We start from the raw sequence: 24,080 nt of genomic DNA, 5'->3' as shown, positions 1-24,080 counted from the left end.
CACACCGTGTTGAGTACGAAACGAAAACACAAGCCATCATACCTATATTATAGTTGAAAAAAGTTGATAGGATATAATTAGGGCAAACAGATTACAAGTGATATTTCAGTGTTATACTGTAATTTTACTGCGCATGCTGCGTGTCGATAGCCTAGTTGGTTGTGGAACGGACTGCCGAGACAAATGTCCGCAAGTTCAAATCCCAAGAGTACACACCTCTGATTTTTCTAAAAAAATTATGTGTGTATACTTTGAGAATTATTGCTTGCTTTAACGGTGAAGGAAAACATCGTGAGGAAACCTGTATATCTGAGTATCTATAGGAATTTCGAGGTGTGTAAAGTCTACTAATCCGCACTAGGCCAACGTGGTGGACTAAGGCCTAATCCCTCTCAGCAGTAGAGGAGGCCCGTGCCCAACAGTGGGACAGTATATAATACAGGGCTGATATTATTATTATATTATGCTGCGTGATAGTAAATACACGATAGGTGAAGGTTCTAGTTGAAAGCCTGCGTTAGGCACATCTTGTCTGTCCTGGAACTCTTCTAGTAGTATTATAGAATACACATTGTCGAATTCTTGTTTTTTATTTATTTATACATGTCTGTGTGTATTCCAGTATATTAAAAACACATGGTCAGACAACAATATGTGACCCACCAGTAATCTTGAATCCACTCCTACTCTCCACATGAAATGACTCGATAGCGTTTGGCATTATAGGTACGCATGCACGGTCCAAATTTAATTATACCAGTCATTTGAATCCTTTTTGTTGATTTTTGTCACTTACTCATCTAGATACATTTAGAATTCTCGAATATTAACTTGGCAGTATTTCATATAAATTTTGTATGAATTAGTCTCCAAAATACGCTATAAATACAAACCCGCCATAGTTGTCCACGTCGAGTAATGTAGGGTAAGTGTGCGTAGCGAGTAAGTGTGCGCATTTAAAATATCTCGAATACGATTTATAACTAAGGGACGGCATTCGTCCTCTTTGGTACCCCGCGCGATGTCCTGCGTAGCGCTTGTGTTACAGCTGCCGTATGCGCACCATTTTATTTTTACAGGTTAGTGAAGATTTTTACTAAAATTCTTACGATATTTTATCACATTTGACACGTAATCATTTTTTAGTCATGTAAACTTTTTGGAAATAATTTGTTTAGAATCGAGTGCTACTTAATATCTAGTTTCATAATTGTCAGTGTTTGAGTTGTTATAATGATCCCATAAGTAACAATATTGCTAAAATTATGTTTCAATGGTTTGGGTTAAGTGTGCGCATGCGCACACTTATACGATACCCTGCTTGCATGGCTTTGTACATATGATGCTATTTTTTGTTTTAGAATTCAAATACACATTGAAAATGCTTCGAGATTACCAAAGGAAAGCTCAGGATGCCTTGTCACAGATGAACAGCTGGAAACCGCCAAATTATTAATTACAAAAGGCACCAGTAAGCGAAAAGCTGCCTATCTAGTCGGACTTAAGGTACTACTCCGCGAAAACGTAAAAAAGCTGCGAAGACAGCTACCAGCATGAGACGATTTTCTTTGACATTCACCAAAGATCAAGAGAATGCTATATACAAATATATCAAACAAAGTGATAATCTTTATTACCTTCAGAAGTTGATTTATGAGTATGTTGAATTAAATAAAATTAAGCATCGATTCAACACGTCATCGAATTTTGCTGTACGAGACTGGGTATAATCTAAGTTTCTGGATTCTGGGCAAAAGATAGGGACATTTTCTCGGAGGAAGATTTCGCGGCAGCTTCAGTAACTCACAATCTCTCTTCAGTGGCTCTTCTACAATGTAGAAGAGTGTTTTCAACTAAAGCAGGTCAGGGACCTATCCAAGAAGCTGCAAGTCCATCACGAGCACAGCCTTTGACAAACATAATAGCATCCACCTGTTCTACATTACCTACATAAGAAGTTTCGGCAAGTGCAGGAACAACTTCACCTTCAACATTCCTTAATCTTTCTATGTCCAGGCAAGACTCTTCTTTGCAGATCGAAAATGCTCCTACATCATTTAGTCAACCTGTACAAAATGTGTCGTTGACTACTGGACTTACATTGACATCATCCAACGCTAACAAGGAAAATAAAACATCATGGACACCTCTGTATCCTGTTCAGCTACAGACATAATTGTGACCAGTTCTACCACCACTGCATTTTCACGAACAGGTGTAGCTTCAAACAGCGGAAAATTTATACCATAAGTACATATAAATAAAAAATGTTGTTAAAGTTTTTAAGCCTAGCTATAATAGGTTAAAATCTCTTTTTTTATTATTGCATACACTTACACACAGTGGTGCGTACACTCACCCACGATGCTGCGTACACTTACCCCTATCACGGGGTAAGCGTGCGTGTTCGGATCGTTCTTTGTTTTTCATAATATCTTGAAATATAAGCTATTTTTAATAATAATTTTATATCCAAATTGTTGACAAATAAACAGTTTTACTGATTAACACGGTTTCGTTTTATTCTATAAATAGTTTTCGATGTTATGAAGCGTCAAAGTTTAAATGCGCACTCTTGACCCACATGACTCTAAGTGTGTCGCGTTCTGGGATCAGCCTCTGTATATCTGGTTCCAATAGGCCGGCATAATTGTGTCGAGATCTGTTCAGTCTGTGTCGTGTTGCAGAAGGGTAATCATCTCTCGTCAGTCGACATTCTATTGGACCGCACTCCACTCACCATCAGGTGCAGTGCACTTTGTTATGACCATATAAAACATGTATTATATACAGGGTTATTTGGTCATGGCGTTGCATATGCGTGTTCAATTCTATTGCAAATAATCTCACACTTATGCAACAAATTTCCCTTTTATGACTGTTCTAAAAATTGGCGAGTAAGGCTGGTTACGCTGTTTGTTATCAAAGTTTAATATTATTTAATAACATTCGACATAAATATCATTTCTAGAATATACGGATATTGTGTATTTTTAAGTCATTCCAGTAGCTTCTCTTATTTCATGATAAAATACTATCGCAGTATGACCTCACCCATATCACTTCAATGCACTAGGTAAATAAAAATAAATAGTTAAGAGGTAATTAGTAAATATTAACCGCCTCGCTAGCGTAGTTGTACTGCGCAAGCGGCGCAACTTCTACTCTGAATTATCGTCTTCGAATCCCGGGGCAGGCAAAGTGATGGCTTTGTACTCGGCTTCTTGAATTTATCTCCATTTTAAGTCAGAGCAATGTCTTTCGAAGCCGTTAATATGAGTATAAATAGGTACAATTTGTTTTGCACTTAAAATGATTTAACTGACTTAAAAAAAGGTTCTCAATTCGACAGTATTTTTAAAAGACAAAAAAAATACTTCAAGATTGGTAACTAGTATATAGGTAATGTTAAATTTGGTTTTGGTGTCAGTGATTTTTCAAGGCGGTATAACTAATTGTTAAAAAGTTTTATTTACGACTCTATTGTAAGGCGTTACACGTACAGAATTAACTATGAGAAAATGATATATTTATTCCTAGTATGTTATGTATATAGCTATTAACAAACCATAAACTGTAACCTGCATATTTTAGTACAGAATTATGTTACTACTAAAGTCATTGAAACAACCCAAAGCAGCGATATTTTTAGCTTTATCTTCGCATTGTCTCCTTGGTTTGACATTTTTAAAAATATAAATGACGAATAAAGCAATGTCCGACATTACTTAATGTACACCATTACCCAACGGTCATGACACGCTTCAAATTTCGAACTCCAAAGCACTGAGTGCAGAGAATATTAAGTAAATAGTCTCTCGGCCGCGTCTGTCGTCTATAATAATAATAATATCAGCCTTGTATTATACACTGTCCCACTGCAGAGCACGGGCCTCCTCTACTACTGAGAGGGATTAGGCCTTAGTCCACCCCGCTAAGCTAGTGCGGATTGGTAGACTTCACACACCCTCCAAATTCCTATAGAGAAATCCTAAGGCATGCAGGTTTCTTCACGATGTTTTCCTTCACCGTTAAAGTCTGTCAGTCTTTAGACAGTCTTTAGTTTTTGAGTTTATCGTCAGAATGCGATAAACTCAAAAACTACCGAAAGGCTTTCAATGTTATTAGGTATGAAAGTAGTTTGACATCCTGGGAATGATATATACTATTTTTATCCCGGGAAAACATATAGTGGGACCTTGATTCTAGACTCCGGACTGATACTGAAAAACCCAAAGGTCACTTTATCCGACCCGGGGACCGAACACGAGATTTCCCCATTGCATTCGCTCAACACTATCAATGAAGCCAAATTAATAATATTGCCAATCAATACAGATTATATATACGATACTACATTTAATATAGAGATAATGATTATAATTCCTTTTTAAACTTATTAATTAGTGATAACGAATGACGGTAACAATGTGTCCCCAATGAGAATAGGCTGAACTGGGGTTGCCAACTTCTTTAATGAAGTATAGTATTTTTCAAAATAAACTATAAAAAATATAGCACACTTCAAAATATTTTAGTATTTTAAGGAAAAGCAAAAAAATAGAGTAAGATATCTTGTTATTGATTTATTTCTATAAAAATATTAAGAATGATGCATTCGGTTACACGCAATACCATCAACAAAAATGAATGTAAATACTCATTCATATATTTATAATCAAGAATATTTCATTTATTAGCTTTAGCTGTAGAAAATATAGTATTTTTGCGTACTAGATATTTCTTCAATAGTGTATAATACGCAGCCCCAAAATATAGTACAATACTATATTTTATAGTACGGTTGGCAACCGGGCTTTTGACCTATTTTTTATAAATGTTATAAAATATGTACTATGTATAAATTTTAAAACAGAAAAAATCATTGAAATCTGATGGAAAATCCACAAGTTATAAGCCATTGAAATTTGGTAGCAGGGGTGGCTGTCAAAAAACAGAAAAGAGACTACATACTTGCATGTGACGTCAGCAGGCATTACGATGCGTGCGAAAGAAAGAGATGGAACGATATCCCAACTGCATATCCACTCCTGCACGTAGCAATATTTGAAATTCGAATTTCCTATCGAATTTTAATGCTGTTTTCACAGAAGGATTGCTTTTTTGTACTTTTTTTTGCTGGTACATATTAAAAATGTGTATACGAAGTTGCAAGTGTGTGCCTAGATATTGGTGTATTTATTGTACCGCGCCGTGCGATGTTCCGTGTCACACAAGTATAACTATGTAAGTATGCGGTGGCGCTGCACCGATCGTGCCCGTTACCATTTAGTAGTAGCTAATAATTGTTTTTCGTAATAAGTGCACTCCCTTGTGCTCCGTAAATCTGCAGCTTTTGTTTGTCCCTAAGGCTGCTGGCCAACAAAACACACAAAAGCAAACATAATCATATACCCAATTTTAAAACAAGTGACAAAAAGAACATTAGATATGTTGATATTAATGGTATTTTATTATTGTATTTACATCTATTACTCTAAAATTTGCAAGCCAATTTGTATGAATGGTATTATGTTTAATAGAATAAGGTCTCGCAGTGGTCCCACAAAAAAAATACATAATATAATGTCTTACAGATAAAAAGGTAACAAATTAAAGCATATGTAACCACGTTCATATAATGTGTAGGTTAAAAAATCACTTTAGCAGATATTGCCTGCGGCCCGCGTATTAAAGTTTTTCCGGGGAAAAAAGAAGCTATAGAACCCAGGAGTAATGTTGTGTTGTGTAATGCTCCAAATAGTGAAAAGAAAAATCGGTTCATTAGTTGCTGAGATAAGCGCGTTAAAAAAACAAACTTCAGCTTTCTATAACAGTACAGATTACACAACCGCAGTTAAACTAGTTGAATTTTGTTAATCGACAAACAATATTAGTCAAAATTAGGGCCAAAAATGTTCTTGATTTTATAATTTTTTGCTCTTTATACATTAACAAAAAAGTAATAATAAGTCTAATTTTCCATATAAAGAATATGTTTTAAATCAAAATTCTCTGCTAAATATCTTAATGACTAGTATATTTTAAGCCTTAAACATAAACACATTTTTTAGATTGTAACACTTATTATTGTCTTTAATTGTTATACTGATTATTATCTAAGAACATATTTATTAAAAGTATTTGCATAAGTTCACAAAATGTATAGATACAAATATCTATATGACAATTAATTTAATTAGAAGACTGACAATTTATAAACATATATATTACATATATTTAACAAAATATATATTATATTGTCCTAGGGACGAAATTTAAGTAAATTCCCCCTTCAGGACACAGCAGAGACCGTCGTGGGTTGATGAAGTATTCGTCTTTGGTCCTTCTAGACGGTTCCACGCGGAATTTTGACAACAGCTTTACCACACACGCCTTGAACTGAAGTTTGGCGAATCGCATTCCTGAAAATAAAACAGTCTTGTTAACAAACTGAATTAACTCATGAAATAAAATCACCACTGAAAAATTACGAGAAAACAAATTCGCAATTTCGTTTTCTTTGAAAACACATATATCAGTTATTTTGCTTTAAAAACCGAACTACTGAATCGATTTTAAATATTTCATTATGCTGGCCGGCATGACTGTGCCGATCGACTGGTGATGGTTATATCTTATGCCGGTCGGCAATTTCTTTGGGCTTCACTTCCCTAACATCAAGTTCAAGGAAGCTACTTTGCCGAGCCCAGAAAAAAAATGTAATTTTTAGTCCATTGCCGGAATTGGATTGAAGATTGAGATTGGAACCATTTATTGCACACGACTGTTGCTCCCGCAGAGTTCAGTGAACAAATTATAACGAAATTAAAGATTTAAACTATCTCACGTCATACAGTTTTCCAGTATTTGCTCGCGCCGAGTACTAGAGTTTCTCGGCCATATAGCCAGAAAAGACGAACAAAACCTCACACAAGATGACTAACACTGATACTGGCAAAGTCGAGGGCAAACGTACGAGAGCTCGTAATCCCATCAGATGGTCAGACTAAATCCGTTCTACGCTTAGCTCCAAACTTCATGTTGCGCATGACGTTGCTAAAGATAGGAACAAATGACGCAACTTAATCAAAAAAAAGGTTATCAATGTTATGTGAATGACAACCCTACTTCTTCTTCTTCTTAGTCGTAACACTCTTGACAGAGTGGTCGTGGTCGTCATGTAGAGTTTTCTGGAGCAGATGCAATACGCCTCATGATCTTACGCCATATCTCTCTGTTAGAGGAAATTCTGGTGCATTCATGTACGGGACGGTCCACGGCAGATTTAACTTGATCGGTCCAGCGCATAGGAGTCCTTCCTCGCGGTCGAGTGCCTTCAACCTTGCCCTGGACGACAACACGTTCCACAGACTGGTCACCTCTCCTAGAAATGTGTCCGAAGAAAGCGAGTACGCGAGACTGTACTAAGGCGGATAGACGCTGCTTGATGCCGAGTTCTTGAAGTATCGAGGTATTTGTTCGAAATTCAGTCCACGACACCCCAAGCATTCTTCTCCAGCACCACATTTCTAAAGCATCTATCTTCTTCTTTTCAGTCTCTCTCAGAGTCCACGTTTCTGCAGCGTAAAGGAATATGGGTAAAATTAGAGTTCGTACGAGCCTGATCTTTGTGGCTTTGGTGATGTTTCTGTTTCGCCATATTCTCTTCATTTTGTCCATTGCGGTCCGAGTAATTCCCATACGCCTTTTAATTTCGTCCACGCATCCACCATTGTTTGTGATCAAAGCGCCAAGATATATGTACGATTGTTCTACTTTGCAGTTCGCAATCTCAGTAACTTCTGGCGAATTATTAGTTTTTCGGTTTATGATCATTATTTTGGTCTTGCTGCGGTTTATGCGTAATCCGAACTCAAGGCTCACTTGCTCCATTTTAGAAAGCAGCTCTTCCATATGGTGCGCACTTGTCGCAAAAAGCGTGGTATCGTCTGCGTAGCGCAAATTCGCGACTTTGTAGCCGCCAACTGTAACCCCATCTGTCCAATTCTCCAGGACAATACGCATTATAATTTCAGTGTATATGTTGAATAAGAGCGGCGATATTATACACCCTTGACGGACACCAGCACTGGGATGAAAATTCTTGCATAAGATGTTATCTGTCCGTACTGATGCAGTTCCTTCTTCGTACAGGCGCCTTAGAAGGTGCACGAGATGTTTCGGTGTGCCCATGTCCAGTAGTGTTTTCCATAAAATCGGCCATTTCACTGAATCAAATGCTTTTGAGAAATCCACAAAGCAGATATATGTTGGCTTGTTGAATTCCCGAGCCTTCTCAATAATTTGGCGAACAATAAGAATCTGTTCTCGAGTGCCCTTCCCCTTCACAAATCCGGCTTGTTCTGGTGCAATTTCTTTGGACAAATATGCTTTCAGTCGTTCATTCAGAATATGTAACAAAATTTTGCTAGCGTGTGATATTAGAGCAATGAGGCGGTAGTTGCTACATATCTTCGTGGAACCTTTTTTATGTAGGGGGAGTAAAAACCGTGTGCGTCCACTCTGTGGGCCATATGCCTGTGCTCCAAACTTTATTGCAAATGGCATGAAATACGTGGTCACCACGTTTGCCCATAGCCTTTATAGTTTCGATCGGGATTCTATCTCTGCCCGTGGCTTTTCTTGTTTTTAGATGCTTTATAGCGGCTCTTACTTCAGACAGAAGAATATCTGGCTCCAAATCTTCATTACTCGGATCTGTCTTTGGAAAACAACTTGATTGCGGATCCTGAAACAGCGACTGACAGTATCCCTTCCATGTTTCCGAAATTTGATCCAACTCTGTCATCAATTCGTCATTCTCATTCTTAATAGCCCAGGTCTTAGCGGGTACAGTTTTTGTGATAAGACGAATTTTACGATAAAGATCTCTGGATTCGTATTTTCCTGCATGTTTTTCGACCTCTTCACATATTTTACGAAGGTATGAATTGCGATCTCGCCTGCAGTTAGTCTGAATTTGGGCAGACAACTTGTTAAGTTTTCTAATGTCTACTCCCTTCGCCTTTTTCTGCCGTCGGTCTTCAATTAAAGCAAGAGTACTATCTGACATCCAGTGTTGTCGTTTATGTGATTCAGTTGGCAGCTTAGAGTCTGCGATTGCTTTTTCGATAAGATGTTTTGCCTGGTTCCACAGTGTTTCTGGTGTTGCTTCATTTTGGTTTACATTCCCCCAATCTGCCCAGTTTTTATCTATAGCAGTAGTGAATCTTTCGATATCCCCAACTTCCGCATTGTCTTTTTTGTAGATAATTCTTGCAGCTGTTAATTTCAGTCTTAGCCTGATTATCAGAAGTTCGTGGTCCGATCCGCAGTCTGCACCAGGCAACGTATGAGCGTTAAGGATAGACGTTCGCCAGCGTGATCGAACCAGGATATAGTCAATTTGGTTACGATAGGTACCCCCCTGGCGACGTCCATGTGTACAATCTTCGTGGATGATGTTGAAATAAACTATTTGTTATGACTAGGTTGTTCTCGTCAGCAAATTGTATTAAGCGTTCACCACTTTCGTTGCGTATCCCAAGTCCAAAGTTTCCTACGCTGTTGCTGAGCTGTCGGGAGTTTGCTCCAATTTTGGAGTTGAAGTCGCCCATGATTAGCAGTAGCTCTCTATTGGGCATTTTTGTGATGGTATTTTCCAATTCCGAGTAGAAGTTTTTAATATCTTCCGGTTGAGCCAAACTCGTAGGAGCATAAACCTGTATGAGATTCAAGTTTACAGGCGATGCTTTCAGTTTCATAGTGATTACACGGTCACTAATTGGCTCGTAACCCAATACACAGTTTCTTAGATGTTTTGGTATTACTATTGCTACTCCATTTCGGCTACTGTTATCGTTCCCAGAGAAGTAAATGGCATGGGTATCGGTGAGAAAATGACCGTTTTTTTCTCCAGTGGGTATCGGCCAGTCCGCAAACATTCAGGTCACATCGGATTAATTCTCGTTCGAGGATGTTCAATTTCCCAGTTTGCAGCAAGCCACGTACGTTCCACGTACCTATCTTCTGGATTTTACGTAACTTGATGGGAGATGGACAACCCTAAGCTTTGAAGAAAACGATGCAAGGAGAACGTCATACTATGTCACGGTAGAACATGGACGTAAGCAGATGGGGCAGGGGGAGGGGCGCTGATCTCTAGGAGTTATTCACGTGCGTTATCATATCAATGACGTATTTTAATCCGATTTCTGCTAATAGGATCCAGTCAGCAATGATCGATAATATGGTATTATTAACGCACACACAACATATCCACTATAATGAACAGAAAAACCCAATATCACTGCCCCACCCGGGATTCGATTCCGGAATCTCAAACCGGTGTCGTATCGCGCACGCAAAATAAGTCAATACATAAGTAAATTATTAACATGTATAAATTTACAAGCACGTAATAAAATGTTTGTAAAAACTGACTATCGAAGAAACAAGAAAAGAAAAATATTAAACTGGTGTTAAAAATGGAATAAGATGATATATGTACCTTATTTTTTATGTGAAATTACTGTACTTTATTTTTGTCCTTCAGACATGTTTTTTTAACTCGGTTCTTAACATGTCAGGTTCTATGAATTAACTATTTTCTTACACTATGCAACTTCACTATAATATAGAAGTCGATTAATTATAAAGCAGCTTATGAAAACAGTCAGAAATGCTTCTGAAAAATGCAAGTCGCAAAAATTTTACGATATTCAGGCAAGAAGATTAACTTACCAAGACAAGATCTGGGTCCTGCACCAAAAGGCAAATAAGCACAAGTATGCCTACTTTTGACAGCCTCCACCATGAACCTTTCTGGAACAAACTTTTCCGGGTTTGGATACAATTTCTCATCATGATGTATAGCTAATGGTGATATTACAATAGGTGTTCCTTTCTCTATCTTTATATCCGTTCCTGGCACAACATAATCTCTTTTCGCAGATCTTTGAATAGCATTCGTTGTTGGGTGCATTCTAAGAGTTTCGTTAAATATTTGTTCCAAATAAACCATTTCTTTGATACTTTCATAAGTTACATCGCCATGGTGCTTTTCTAAAACTTCATCAATTTCCGTTATCAGTTTATCTTGAATTTCTGAATCTTTCGCCAAATGGTACATGGCATTTGACAAAACAATTGTATTGTTGCCGTATCCTGCAGCAAAGAATACAAAAGCTTGCCCAGCTAAGACATGATCTGTTAGTTTAAGCGAAGCTTCCTTTTCATTATCCTGCCTTCTCATAGATTTCGCTTCGCCTTGTTGCTGCAACGCTAATAAGATATCCATAGCATCGTTTACGGCCGAACTATCCTTTTTTTGAAGTTTAACAGTTTCGACGACTTCATAACAGAATCTTTGAACGATTTCATTAAAAATTGATAAATTTGTCTTCTTCAATATACCAGGAAAGAGCAGGTCCATTTCATTTGTGTAATTTAGAGTGAATATAGCATTATCAATTTTTTCAAACAAATTCGAGTTATCTTGATGAGTGTCCACATTAACACCAAAAGCGCTTGCCATAATAGACGCGGTAGTGTATTTTAGAAATAGACTCATCACTTCTTGTTCTGGATTTTTTAAGCAAACACTTTCTACATAATCGATGAATTTTTCACTTCGTTCATTCAGTAAACTCACAATAATCTTTAATCTGCCAGTCGTATACAACGGAGTCAAGTGACCCTTGAGAGCTCTCCACGTGTTGAAGTCACAATGAAACAGGCTGTCTCCCAATCCCTCCTTGCTGAATTCAAAACCGCGATCAGGAAACACTTCAAAATCTTTTATGAGTATATGCTTTGCAATATCTAGGTCACGAATCAACAATGATGGCGTAGTCAGTCTGTAAAACCCGACCATTTTTTCGTGCGTGAATTCTTCATACATTTGTTTATATAAAATCGCGATATGCGTTTGCCTAAGAGCACTTAACTTTGCATTCCCGAAAAATAATATCGGTTCTGGACCAACCACACCACTCTTCTTCCAATAACTGTTAACATTCTTGAAGTAGTAGTAAACCGCGGTAATTAATACCGTGAAAATGGAAATCAGAAAACTGCCCGAGGATATCATCGCGATGCGACCGCTAAAGTCAGTAACAATTGAAGTAATGATGTTTTATTTTAAATGTAAACCAAGTTTTTCAAGCTGATAAAATAATTAGATATTGATAGCATTATGTAAATAAATGTCGGAAAGAAAGATAATAACAGTACATAGTAATGAATGAGCTCTCAAACGATAAATTACAGACTGCATTAGACGTGTGTGGTGAGGCTAACTGGACAGCCGCCCAAGGTCTCGCACTTACAGGCGTTTTATGCGGTGCATTAGAGGACCTTATTTACAATTTTACTGACGAAACTTTTGAAGCCGAGGATCTTTTTTTTCTTTATCCGGGGCTTCGCAGCTTTTTTTATTTTCGTCTGGATCTTCGAGTCATTTAGAGCCGCCACTGTGTTTGAGGCATTGATAACAATAAATGAATGTAGCTAACCCGACCTGATCAGGAAAGATTAATATTTTGCCGCTCACTACTAAAGTTTCCTTTATGGGCATGGGACAGTGACGCCACGGCACCTGATAGTAAATACAATCTAGACAGTGTCGACTGATGAGAGATGATTATCCCTCGCCAGTTGACACAATTATGCCGGTCTATTTAAAACCGTATATACATAAGCTGATCCCGAAACGTGACACACTTGCGGGGTCGCTTTGGCGGGTTTTACACTTAGTAAGTTACCCATGCTCTTGGGTTTTGAACCAGCGGGCATTCGTTTCGGCAGTCTGTTTCACATCCAACTAGGCTATCGGTGCTTACATCAAAATAAAAATAAATCAAAGTAATCAAACCGTGCACTCAGTAAGTATTTATTTGAATAAAAGCATTGCTTTTTTTATTGGGCTGGCGGACTTTTAATTAGATTTTTTATTTTTTTTATTAACTATATAGTTTGATAAAAAGGCGGCGATAGCTTAGTTGGTTGTGGAACGGACTGCCGAGACTAATGTCTGCAGGTTCAAATACCAAGGGCACACACCTCTGACTTTCCTAAAAAATTATGTGTGTATTATTTGTGAATTATCGCTTGCTTTAACGGTGAAGGAAAACATCGTGAGGAAACCTGCATACCTGAGAAATTCTCTATAGGAATTTTCGAGGGCTTGTGAAGCCTACCAATCCGCACTAGGCCAGCGTGGTGGACTAAGGCTTGATCCCTCTCAGCGGTAGAGGAGGCCCGTGCCCAACAGTGGGACAGTATATAATACAGGGCTGATATTATTATTATGTTGTATCTTTCCTGTGGGAAATCACGGCATAAAGGCCGGTCCTTTTGGAAGGCTTGCGTGGGGACATGGATCCAACACGATGATTCCACTCACCGTCGGCTCGCCACAAAGCCGCCCCTGCGGGCTTATTATTATTATTATTACATACATACATACATAACATCACGCATTTATCCCCGAAGGGGTATGCAGAGGCGCAACTAAGGCACCCACTTTTCGCCAAGTATGTTCCGTCCCACGATGTGATAGGGGGCGAGCCTATCGCCATATCGGGCACAAATTCCAGACTCCGGGCTGATACCGAGCAGAAAAACCCAAATATCACTTTGCCCGTCCCGGGATTCGAACCCAGGACCTCAGAGCGCTATTGTACCGGACATGCAATACAACTACGCCACCGAGGCAGTTATTATTAATATATAGTGTGATATCAATTTATATCAAACTTATCTAATTTTAGCCTTAATTAAATTATCAATTCAGTATTTTATTCAACTAACTTTTATATTAAAAGTGATATTTATTTTGGGAAGGTCCTTAGTTAAGTAAGTAGTAAATATTCAAAACACGTTAAAAGCTTATTTATTTATCCATATTTCTAATGAGGTATGTCACAACCAACCTTTTAAAATTTAAAATAAATATTATGTTGGAGTACTACTCCGGTATAATTATTCGAAGCATCTAATTAAAGGGTACTTATAATTATAAAAATAAGTAAATTACACTGCGTTAAGATAATCTCGGGATAATATTTAGATGAATTCCCCCTGTCGGACCCAAGAGTGTCCTCTCCGGGTTGATAAGGTATTCGTCCTTTGTCCTTCTAGAAGTTTCCATCCAAAATTTTGACAGAAGTTTCACTGCACATACTTTGAACTGCACCTTCGCGAATCGGATTGCTGAAATAAAAAATATTTTCAATAAATTTTCCGTCTTCAAAATAAACAAGAAATTACACTTACTGCGATAACAATGATAACTATTCTATGTAAATAAGTTGTAATATTAAGGACCTGTCACACAATTTCTGAGTAAATAAATCACATAAATCTATAAGCTGACCCAATACAAAAGTGATACTGTATCTATGCTTCCAAAAAAATGGGTAATAAAATGGCAGTCCACCGTGACCATGAAGATTGCAAAGTCTTTGAAATGTCGCGAAAAAACTATCATATAAAAAACTACGTTAAAATCTTAAAATAGTTTTATTTGAATATAAATTTTAATTTTTACCTCCTATTGAAAGAAGTACTTTGGTCGACCCTAGTTAAAATTCAAAGAGCGGTCACTGTTAAAGGTGATTTAAAACACTATTTCGTATTCCAACGTCACAGTGATGTAACAGACACCAAATATTAAGCGTGTGAGCTCTATATATTAACTATAACCCTTACAACTTACAAATGAATGTTAAACAACCCGAAATATAATCCTTAATTACATAGAATTTAAGGCCACGGTACCAAAACACAAAACAACTTTTGCTAGGCGCTTCTCTGTTTTTATCCCCATATATTTATAATAAGAAACAAAAAAACAACATTTAAAACATTATCCGTGCGTGAAGTATAGAACGAAATTAATATAAATCATAATTATAATATCATAGGAGATTCTTGAAAATACATGATTAATCATTATTAAATTGATAATTTCATAACATACAAACGTTTGCATACACACACTATATTGTATGCTGTAGGTACTCTACATATTAAATATTTTTATTTAAGATAATAATTGAGATATGTGAAATTAAAAACATTGTCTGCGTTATAGGCAATACCCTAAAACGAATTATTAACTATAATTTGGATAAATAAATAAACTAACTGACCAATACAAGATCTTGGCCCAATACCAAATGGCAAATAAGCACAAGAATGCCTGGTTTTCACCAATTCCGGTGCAAATCTCTCCGGGTCGAATTTATTTGGATCTGGATAAATATTTGGATCATGATGTATTGCCATTGCTGATATTGTAACAGTCACACCCTTCTGTATTACGACATCTGTGCCAGGTATAACATAATTTCGTGCTGCACATCTTTGTAAAGAATTTGCAGTGGAATGCAGTCTCAATGTTTCACTAAAAACTTGATCTAAATAAGTCATTTCCTTGATGCTTTCATACGTGACCTGCCCTTCGAATCTTTTCAAAACTTCATCAATTTCAGCTATCAATTTCTTCTGAATCTCTGGATTTTTCGCCAAATGATACAACGCGTACGACAGAATATAAGTATTGTTAGCATATCCTGCAGCAAAAAATATTAATACTTGGCTAGCAAGCACATGATCTGTCATCTTCAGCAACACTTGTTCTGCATTATCGGCCTTTTTTGGCGACTGCACTTCGCCTTTCCGTTGTAATGCTAATAAAATATCCATAAGATCATTAATGACTGTGGGATCACCTTTAAGAAGTTTGACAGCTTCAACGATTTTATAACAAAACCTGACTGTCGTTTTATTAAAAATAGATAAGTTCATCTTCTTCAGTATGCCGGGAAGTAAAAATTCTATTTCACTGACGCGTTGTATCTTAAATATTGATTCGTCCATTTGATCAAACACTCCCGTGCTATCCTCGATCGTATTCGCACTAATACCAAAAAAGCTAGCGAAGATTGAAGCCATTGTGTATTTCTGAATTAGCTGCACCATTTCCTGTTCCTTGTGCTTTAAACAAACATTTTCCACGTGTTGTATGAATTTATCACATTCGTTTGTCATCAAATTCACAGAATATTTCAATCTCTCAGATGTAAACAGTGGAGTCAAATGACTTCTCAAAGCTTTCCAAGTAATTGAGTCGCAATGGAAGAGACTATCACCTAGACCTTCTTTGCTAAACTCGACGCCACGATCGGGAAACGTTTCGAAATCTTTAATTAATATTTGTTTTATAATATCTAGATCGCGAATGAGCAGGGCCGGTGAAGTCATTCGATAGAAACCAACAACCTTTTCGTTAGGAAATTCATTGTAGATTTGCTTGAACAAAACTGCAACGTGCTTGCGTCTTAGGGCACTTTCCTTGGTGTTTCCAAAAAATGGTACAGGTTTGGGGCCGATAACTCGTCTTCGCTTCCAATAACTGTAAACGTGCTTGAAGTAGAAGAATAAGAGGATGACTAACACTACCAGACCACACACCACATCTAAGACCTTCATCTTATGTCTTTCAGCACCGCACTCACTTCATATAATGTTTGACGACGTGATATTTGAGTTCATTTATATTATATACATGAAACCTTGCCACACCACTTTTTATTATGAAGTTTATAACAATATATTTTTACATTATTAGTGTTTATAACTGTTTTTTTTTATGTATGTCCTGTTTTACGTGTCTATGTTACTGTAAAAGTCTAAGCTATGACAAAACCTAAAATTTACCAACCCTAATCGGTGAAAGTTAGGAATTTTCTGAGTTTCTTTAATTTAAAACTTTTACCACCGTCTAAGTAAATAATATTAGGTTTTACTTCATACTTGGTAAATGCCATCTACAAACTGACTATGTATGTTGTTATTTTAAAAGTTTCGTCACAATAATCTTAAAATTAAAATGAATTAATTTTAATTTTATAAGAAGTATAGGCGTTATTAAATTCCTCTAATTAACATGCACTTATCAGAAGTCATTGGTAAAACTTAACTTGAACCAAACTCTAATAGCTAAACTCAAAAAATTTACCTTTCACGTGTCATAATTTTTTTTATAAGTAATTTTCAATATAAATATGCGACTTAAAATTATCTATGGCATACTATATTTTTTTAATAAATCAAGATTTTCGTGAAACATACAGTGTATGACTGCTAATATGACTAATTTCCCCTTAAGAGCTTGAAGATTAGATCAATAGCAGTCGATTTTATCTTGTACCTTACTCCGAAGTGTAATATATTTCCAGCAATTTAAGATTGATTGTATTTTAAGATAAAGTAAGTGCTTTATATTTGTTCTTTCTGATATCACATATTTATAACATTCGTACAAACCTGATATTTAATTAAAAGGAATGCAGTTCAAACAGCAAAGGAAATAAATATGCAAACGCTCTTTTGAGGCCATATATAAAGTTTTTCTGTGATTGGGAAATGAACTTCACTACGTCAAAAAAACGGGGATTGGAAAAACAAAATCAGCCCATTTTTCTGAGTTTTTCTTATTGTAAGCAAATGAACTTCACCATGTACAAAAACTAGGTTGACTAAAACAAGATTAGTACATTTATCTAATGAGGAAAGGTAATCAAAACAATATTACCTTTCGAAGTTCCTATGGCATAACTGCCGTTGACTACCTGTACTCGTGTTGGTAAATCTTAAGATTTACTATTTAAACCTAAGATTAATTTGAGCCATAGTCAGTGAAATGTTAAAAAAAAACAATAATTCTCACCGATATCAACAATTTCGTAGGTAAGATGCCTTTTTAGACAATAAAATTAACAGTGTTACAAATGATCCTCAACATCATCCATTCCATCCCATCCTATCCTCAACCTAAAAAAATGGTCCTCAGGTCCAACTAGGTGGTTAGGTAAGTTAGGAACGTCCCGAAGGCCGTCACTGCCTAGGATTTACGACATACGAGCTTTTACGGTAACACAACTATATATATATTTTATTTGGATACCAAGAATTAGGTTTATGTATAGGCTTTATAGTATGTTTACTTACCAACTTTTATCTGAGTTCTTGTCCAATTTCTTATTATGAGTCGAGTTCTCCATTTCACATACACTTGAAATGTAGCCTTTGACATGACAAGTTTATTACAGTGTAATCCGTTTATTATGACTCTGTCTTTTACGTAGTATTTGTATTCTCTTTGACTCTGCCTATATTGACCAACCTCTTATTATGACGTAATTACACTACCAAGTGTGGTTTTCATATAAGATTCTTTATAAAAAAGTCGAATATAATGACTTCCCTTACAGTGATATGTCGCTTATTGTGACCCCTTTTTAATAAATTATGTCCGGTTATAATGACCGACATGATTCTTTACGCCTTCGGTAATGTTCGTTGATTCCCGACGACGTTCGGTACGTGGCTCGTTTTTGTTTTGAATCTCAGTGATGGGGAAGAAGAAGTCGAGGAAGAACCATTACCTACCGCAGAAGAGGCATTAAAAGCTGCAGAATTATTATCCCGACTTGTTCATAGCAATATTGAAAACGATAATTTGACCATAGCGATGTCTTCTATACACAATAGTATTAGAGACTGTTTTTACAATAAAATAAAAAACAAAAGCAGACAAAAATTACAGATTACTTACATTAAAAAATACTACTTTTATGTACATACATACATACATAGGTATGTACTTATTACGTGCAATTTTTATTTTATAAGTTACTATGTTTCTCTATTAAAGTACTTAAATACATGCATACTATTTACATAAAAATGTTTTTTTTTTCACAAAACGCTTTGTATGACGTCCGCTTATTATGAGGTGTTTGTCAATTCCTTTCGATGTCATTATAAACGGATTCGACTGTATATTAGTTATAAAAATTAATAACATCCTGGCTATATTAATTAACCTCGTGGAGACTATGCGAGATTTTCATAATCTGAACACTAGACAGATAAACAATATAATACAGACCACTTGACAGGAACATATAAATCCTTCATCTGTTACTTTTCATATCCTTACATTCATGTTCATACTTCCGCCAAAGCCTAAAACATAATTGATCATTTGCAGCAAAGATTTATACTTGACAAAAACATGCGAAATCTGGATATACTTAAAAACTAGATGGCGCTGACGTCGAACAGTGTTTCAAGGTTTTTTGTAATGCATTGAACATTATATTTTTACAGCAATCGTTAATCTAAGATATTTATAAGAATTACGGTGAAATGGAATGATTATAATCAATAACTTGTATAAATTGCGTTCCTTTGTAGTCAAAAAGCGGCGATAGCCTACGGCATGTCGAGACAAATGACCGCAGGTTCGAAACACAAAGGCGCACACCTCTGACTTTTCTAAAATTATATGTGTATTTCGAATTATCGCTTGCTTTAACGGTGAAGGAAAACATCGTGAAGAAACCTGCATACCTGAGAAGTTCGCTATAAGAATTCCGAGGGTATGTGAAATCTACCAATCCGCACTGGGCTAGCGTGGTGGACTAACGCCTAATCCCTCTCAGTAGTAGAGGAGGCCCGCACCCGCAGTGGGACAGTATATAATACAGAGCTGATATTATTATTATTGTAATCAAACAGATATAGGGTACAAATAAGCTGCGTAATCTGTCCAACAATGAGCCTTTAAAATATCAATGCTTTATCGCTGCCGTTTTCTAATATTTCAAACATAACATTAATTTATATGAGCGGTCAGGGGGCCCTGTTCTGCTTATAGAGGCGATTCTGTCTTTTTGTAATTACGGGCTTCTATTTGATGGACAGCTTTAATAGACGTATAGGTAAGAGAATCAAGAAGTCCCCTATTTACCTATAAGTCTATCAAAGTTGTCCTTCGGTAAGAACGCCCGCAATTGCAAAAACACGGTTATGCCCCCATAGACTTAATAGGGCCCCTGACCTAAAATACTAACAAGTTACATACTAACACAAAATCAAATTTATAGTTATTGCAAGACTAAAGCTTTTTAAAAAGAGGTTAATTGTGTATCTAAGTGTGAACACAATGAGCCTAAACAATGAACCAAGGTCCAACACACTATTGTGTACATTTTGATATTAATTTTGTTCTAATTCTAGAAAATTTTATAATAAAATTATTTCTTATAGAAATATTCCCCTTAATCGTATAAATAGATCTATTTTCATAAAGAATTTTATAAAGTATGCGGGTGGGCAGAAGGAGAAGGGGTTAACGCCCTTCCCAAGGAAGTAATTATTGTAAAATCTAACTACACGTAATTTCCATTTCCCTTCAATAAAATTTTGAGATATTGACCCCCTGCCCTAGTCTGAGTTAAAGTTTGGCTACGTCTATGTAGGTAGGAGTCCAACCTTGAAGCATGTCATCAGATGTATGGTTACCTTTATTTTTTTTAATAATCTTTAGTGCGAGTAATACAAATTAAATATTAACATAACGCTTTTTAATGTCGGTAACATTATAATTTAACATCGTGGTATACAACAAATTATGACGTCAACGTCAACTTTTTTTGTACTATTAGTGACTATTATGACTTAAATACCCTCAAAATAATTACATAAAGGAATATTACAAATGTGTGTCTATATTATATGTAATTCATACAGTCATACATCAGTAAGAAAAATGACTAATAATTTATTTGACTGAAAAGTCTTACTCTCCTGTGGGAAAATCCGTTATCGCAGCAATACAGAGGGTCAACTCTGAAAAACGTACGTCGAAACGTCTGTCCGAAATGTAGAAACGGTGAACTTCGGATTTAACTTTACTGCCAAATTACTTCGCATCTTTGTATTCTAGCTTACCTTAGTGGTAGGATCAATTCCCCGTTTTTTTTTTTTTTTTGGAGAAAGCAATGGCCCTTTATCCTCGCAGATTTTAAAAAGGGATGGGCGAAATCCTATAAGTTCTTAAAAATTCCATGAGTGAAATATTGCGATGAACCAATCGGATCCGTCATCGGATCCGCAACACTTCGTAGTAATAAAACGTGCGATCCGTCATCCGAAACTACGGATTTCGTTTCACGAAGTAGACCCTCTGGTTTTCGTATTCTATCGCGGTTTTAGTATTTTATTTTCTCCTGACGTTTCGAAGACTTTGCACGTCGGGAGAAAATAAAATACTAAAACCGCGATAGAATCCGAAAGTTAGTTTAAATTCAATGTCTAACATTCGCGTAAACATAAGAAATCATTAGACCCTCTGGTTTTAGCGCGCCGCACACGCACATTAGGGTAGTCGGAATGGAGCCAGGACGATTAGCATCGAAACGTGTTCCGTACAGTCCAGAAACGTCAAATCTTCTAAATATGGCAACGTCATTGTATACTACTGACTTATTGTTGGACTGGTGACCTTACTGTATATTATATCTTTTGCCTGCAACTCCGCCTGCGTTAAAAACTTTTCCCGTATAAATATTTTCCCGGTATAAAGTCTATAATACTAAGGAGTAATATAGCTTCGTATTACTAAAATAATTTTCTTAATCCATTCAGTAGTTACATAGATTAGCCTCAACAAACAAAAGAAGTCACAACCTTTTCCTCCTTATGATAGTATAGATAAAGATTCAATGAGACCGGTTCTTGTTATTGTCTCATTCAATTTTAATTAATTACTAACATATTGTAATTAAAAATAATTAATTGAGAGGCGTTTTTTTCACATTTGTAAAACAATGGGCATAGGCGACAGTTGAACTACTTAAAAATATATGAGCAGTCCGCTTTTTGCAAAAGAGAATGTATATTATGATAATAATACAATGAATATGTTTGTCCGGCTGTTTAAAAATCTAACCCAACGATGTCCCCGACCGATTCTTGTGCGCTCGGTCGCACAAGAATCGACACAGGGACACCGAATGCACGCCCATACACGGGGGATATTCGTCACAAGCCTAGGCACACAGTCAAGTGTGTATATCTCATGGTCACCAATTCACATTAGAGGCCGTTCAAGTATTACGTAACGCAATTTTTGAAGATATTTGACCCCCCCATGTAACGCGTCGTAACGTTTTCCTATAACCCCCCCTCCAAAAGTTACGTAACTCTAAATTTACAATTTCTTTCTAACATTCACAATTATTTTACGCAAAATACCGGAAATTCGGTAAAATACCTTTGTTATTGTTTTAAAATAAAATAAACAATGTTACATAACGCTTTGTACGAAAGCCCCCACCCGGCCCTGTAACGCATCGTAACGTTTTACAAGATCCTCTGTCCCGCTCAAATTGCGTTACGTAATACTTGAACGGCCCCTTCAGGTCTATGAAAGCTCGCGACAATTTACTTGACTCCTCCCCTCTGCCCATTCTAAGAGGTTTCCTTTTCCTTCCCCCACACGTCCTACCCTAGATATCCCTTCCTAATTTTCCTCCAGGTCACTTGCAGTCGTTAAGACGATGGATTCCAGTATCTTATTCGCAGGCTTCCCCCGGTATTCTATGAAATTTGGTATGGAGATAGTTTGAGACCTTGAGAAATATATAAGCAACTTTCTACCCCGCAAAATTTTTAACGCAGTCGCAGCCGCGAGCCAAAGCTAGTCTTAAATAAAAATAATTATTGTGTACCTAAAATATAGTATATAATATTATAGTGTTTGTGCGAGTACGTACGTTTACATAATGTTATAGAATTATTAAATTAATAATAATATTTCATGTATTTTTAAGAAACTATATCTTCATAGTTAAGATTCATTAGCAGTTTTAATTTTGTTTACATCCCGCGCAGATAATGATTTAATACATTTTTATTCTATTATTAATATATGGGGATAAAACAGTATAATAATTTACATACGTATGTAATGATTTATGTATAATAATAGACTTAGAAAATGCCATTAGAAAGCGCAACTGTATACGTCAACCCTTTTACACGACATATAATGACAAGTATGTGTGCGTACGGAACACTTGCCCACAGAACAAAAAAAAAAACCATGCTTTGTCCATTGATTTTTAGGATATGGTTTGGTTGGCTTATTGTTTTTGCTGGTGGTAGGATATATTTGATATCCGCTTGGATAGCGCCTACCGTACACAAGGTATTAAAACTCGCCATAGTGACCCACGCACGTGTCGCGTTCCGGGATCAGCCTGTGTATATCCGGTTTCAACAGGTCGGCATAATAGGGTACCGGACTCATTTTTGTTCTTTACTATTATCAAATATTTACATAATATAAATTATAACACAGAAGGAATTATTAAAATCCGGTAAAAAATCAACAAGTTATAAGTCTTTGAATTTCGGTGGAAGGGGTAATTAGCAAGAAACAGAAAAGAGACGAAATATCCACATGTGACGTCGTCGGGAATTACGACACGTGCGAAAAAAGAGGTGAAGTGATAACCCCACATCGCGTCCACTTCTGCACGTTACAATATTTTAAATATGAATTACTCGCTCATTTTTTAACCAATTGTTATGCAGTTTTCGCAGGAGTGCTTTTTTTTCGTATTATTAACCATTACATATAGAATAATGTACAAAATCAAGCATAGGCCGGTCCCCTATTTTGTTAATTGTCGAGGGTTAATCATCAGTCGTCAGTCCACATTCTACTGCATACCATTGCATTTACCATCAGGTGCAGTAGAATCACTTAGCCTTGTCTGGATAACAAAAAAAGTTTTTTTTCTAATTTCATTGTTACGTACCTCATACAGAAGTAAGTACAAATACTAATGTCTACAATAAATCAATCTTTATCGCTTATCATAAAATCGTATAAACATAATAAATCATTATAAAAACCACATCAATTAAATCTTTGTCTTATAAGTAATAACGCTGATAAGAATTAAAAGATACAAAAAATATAAACCTACATCGACATTAATCCAAAGTACTGGCTAATTTTCAAGCTTTTTTTTAATGAGAATTTACTACTACAACCTAACTAGTATAACTTGTAACAGGTTAGGTTCAAAATCCGAGTTATTATGCGCGGTAATCTGGTGACAAAAGTATAATTGACTGAAGAATTATTGTTACTTTATGACTGTATATATATAAATTTTATATAAATTCATGCAAATTATTATCGTGGA

At 36.2% G+C, this 24,080-nt stretch overlaps 2 protein-coding genes across 2 annotated transcripts; both read right to left on the bottom strand.

Moving 5' to 3' along the window:
• Window positions 1-5,366: 5,366 nt before the first annotated feature.
• LOC115445384 (cytochrome P450 6B5) lies at window positions 5,367-12,111 on the bottom strand. The gene is made up of 2 exons (XM_030171625.2): window positions 10,747-12,111; window positions 5,367-6,425 (listed from the first exon to the last, which is right to left on the bottom strand). The coding sequence occupies exons 1-2, from the start codon at window positions 12,092-12,094 to the stop codon at window positions 6,256-6,258; spliced, it is 1,518 nt and encodes a 505-aa protein (XP_030027485.1). The 5' UTR covers window positions 12,095-12,111; the 3' UTR covers window positions 5,367-6,255.
• Window positions 12,112-13,932: 1,821 nt separating this feature from the next.
• LOC115445368 (cytochrome P450 6B4) lies at window positions 13,933-16,506 on the bottom strand. The gene is made up of 2 exons (XM_030171605.2): window positions 15,159-16,506; window positions 13,933-14,217 (listed from the first exon to the last, which is right to left on the bottom strand). The coding sequence occupies exons 1-2, from the start codon at window positions 16,498-16,500 to the stop codon at window positions 14,048-14,050; spliced, it is 1,512 nt and encodes a 503-aa protein (XP_030027465.1). The 5' UTR covers window positions 16,501-16,506; the 3' UTR covers window positions 13,933-14,047.
• Between the last annotated feature and the right edge of the window lie 7,574 nt (window positions 16,507-24,080).

This window comes from Manduca sexta, chromosome 8 (assembly GCF_014839805.1).
Source record: "Manduca sexta isolate Smith_Timp_Sample1 chromosome 8, JHU_Msex_v1.0, whole genome shotgun sequence".
NCBI lineage: Eukaryota > Metazoa > Arthropoda > Insecta > Lepidoptera > Sphingidae > Manduca > Manduca sexta.
This window is presented reverse-complemented; position numbering and strand designations above follow the sequence as displayed.

Coding starts and splice junctions, on each gene's coding strand:
- LOC115445384 (XM_030171625.2), bottom strand. CDS start 12,094: ATGATATCCTCGGGCAGTTTTCTGATTTCCATTTTCACGGTATTAATT. Junction 6,426..10,746: donor AGGACCCAGATCTTGTCTTG/GTAAGTTAATCT, acceptor TTTTATTTTCAG/GAATGCGATTCGCCAAACTT.
- LOC115445368 (XM_030171605.2), bottom strand. CDS start 16,500: ATGAAGGTCTTAGATGTGGTGTGTGGTCTGGTAGTGTTAGTCATCCTC. Junction 14,218..15,158: donor TGGGCCAAGATCTTGTATTG/GTCAGTTAGTTT, acceptor TTTTTATTTCAG/CAATCCGATTCGCGAAGGTG.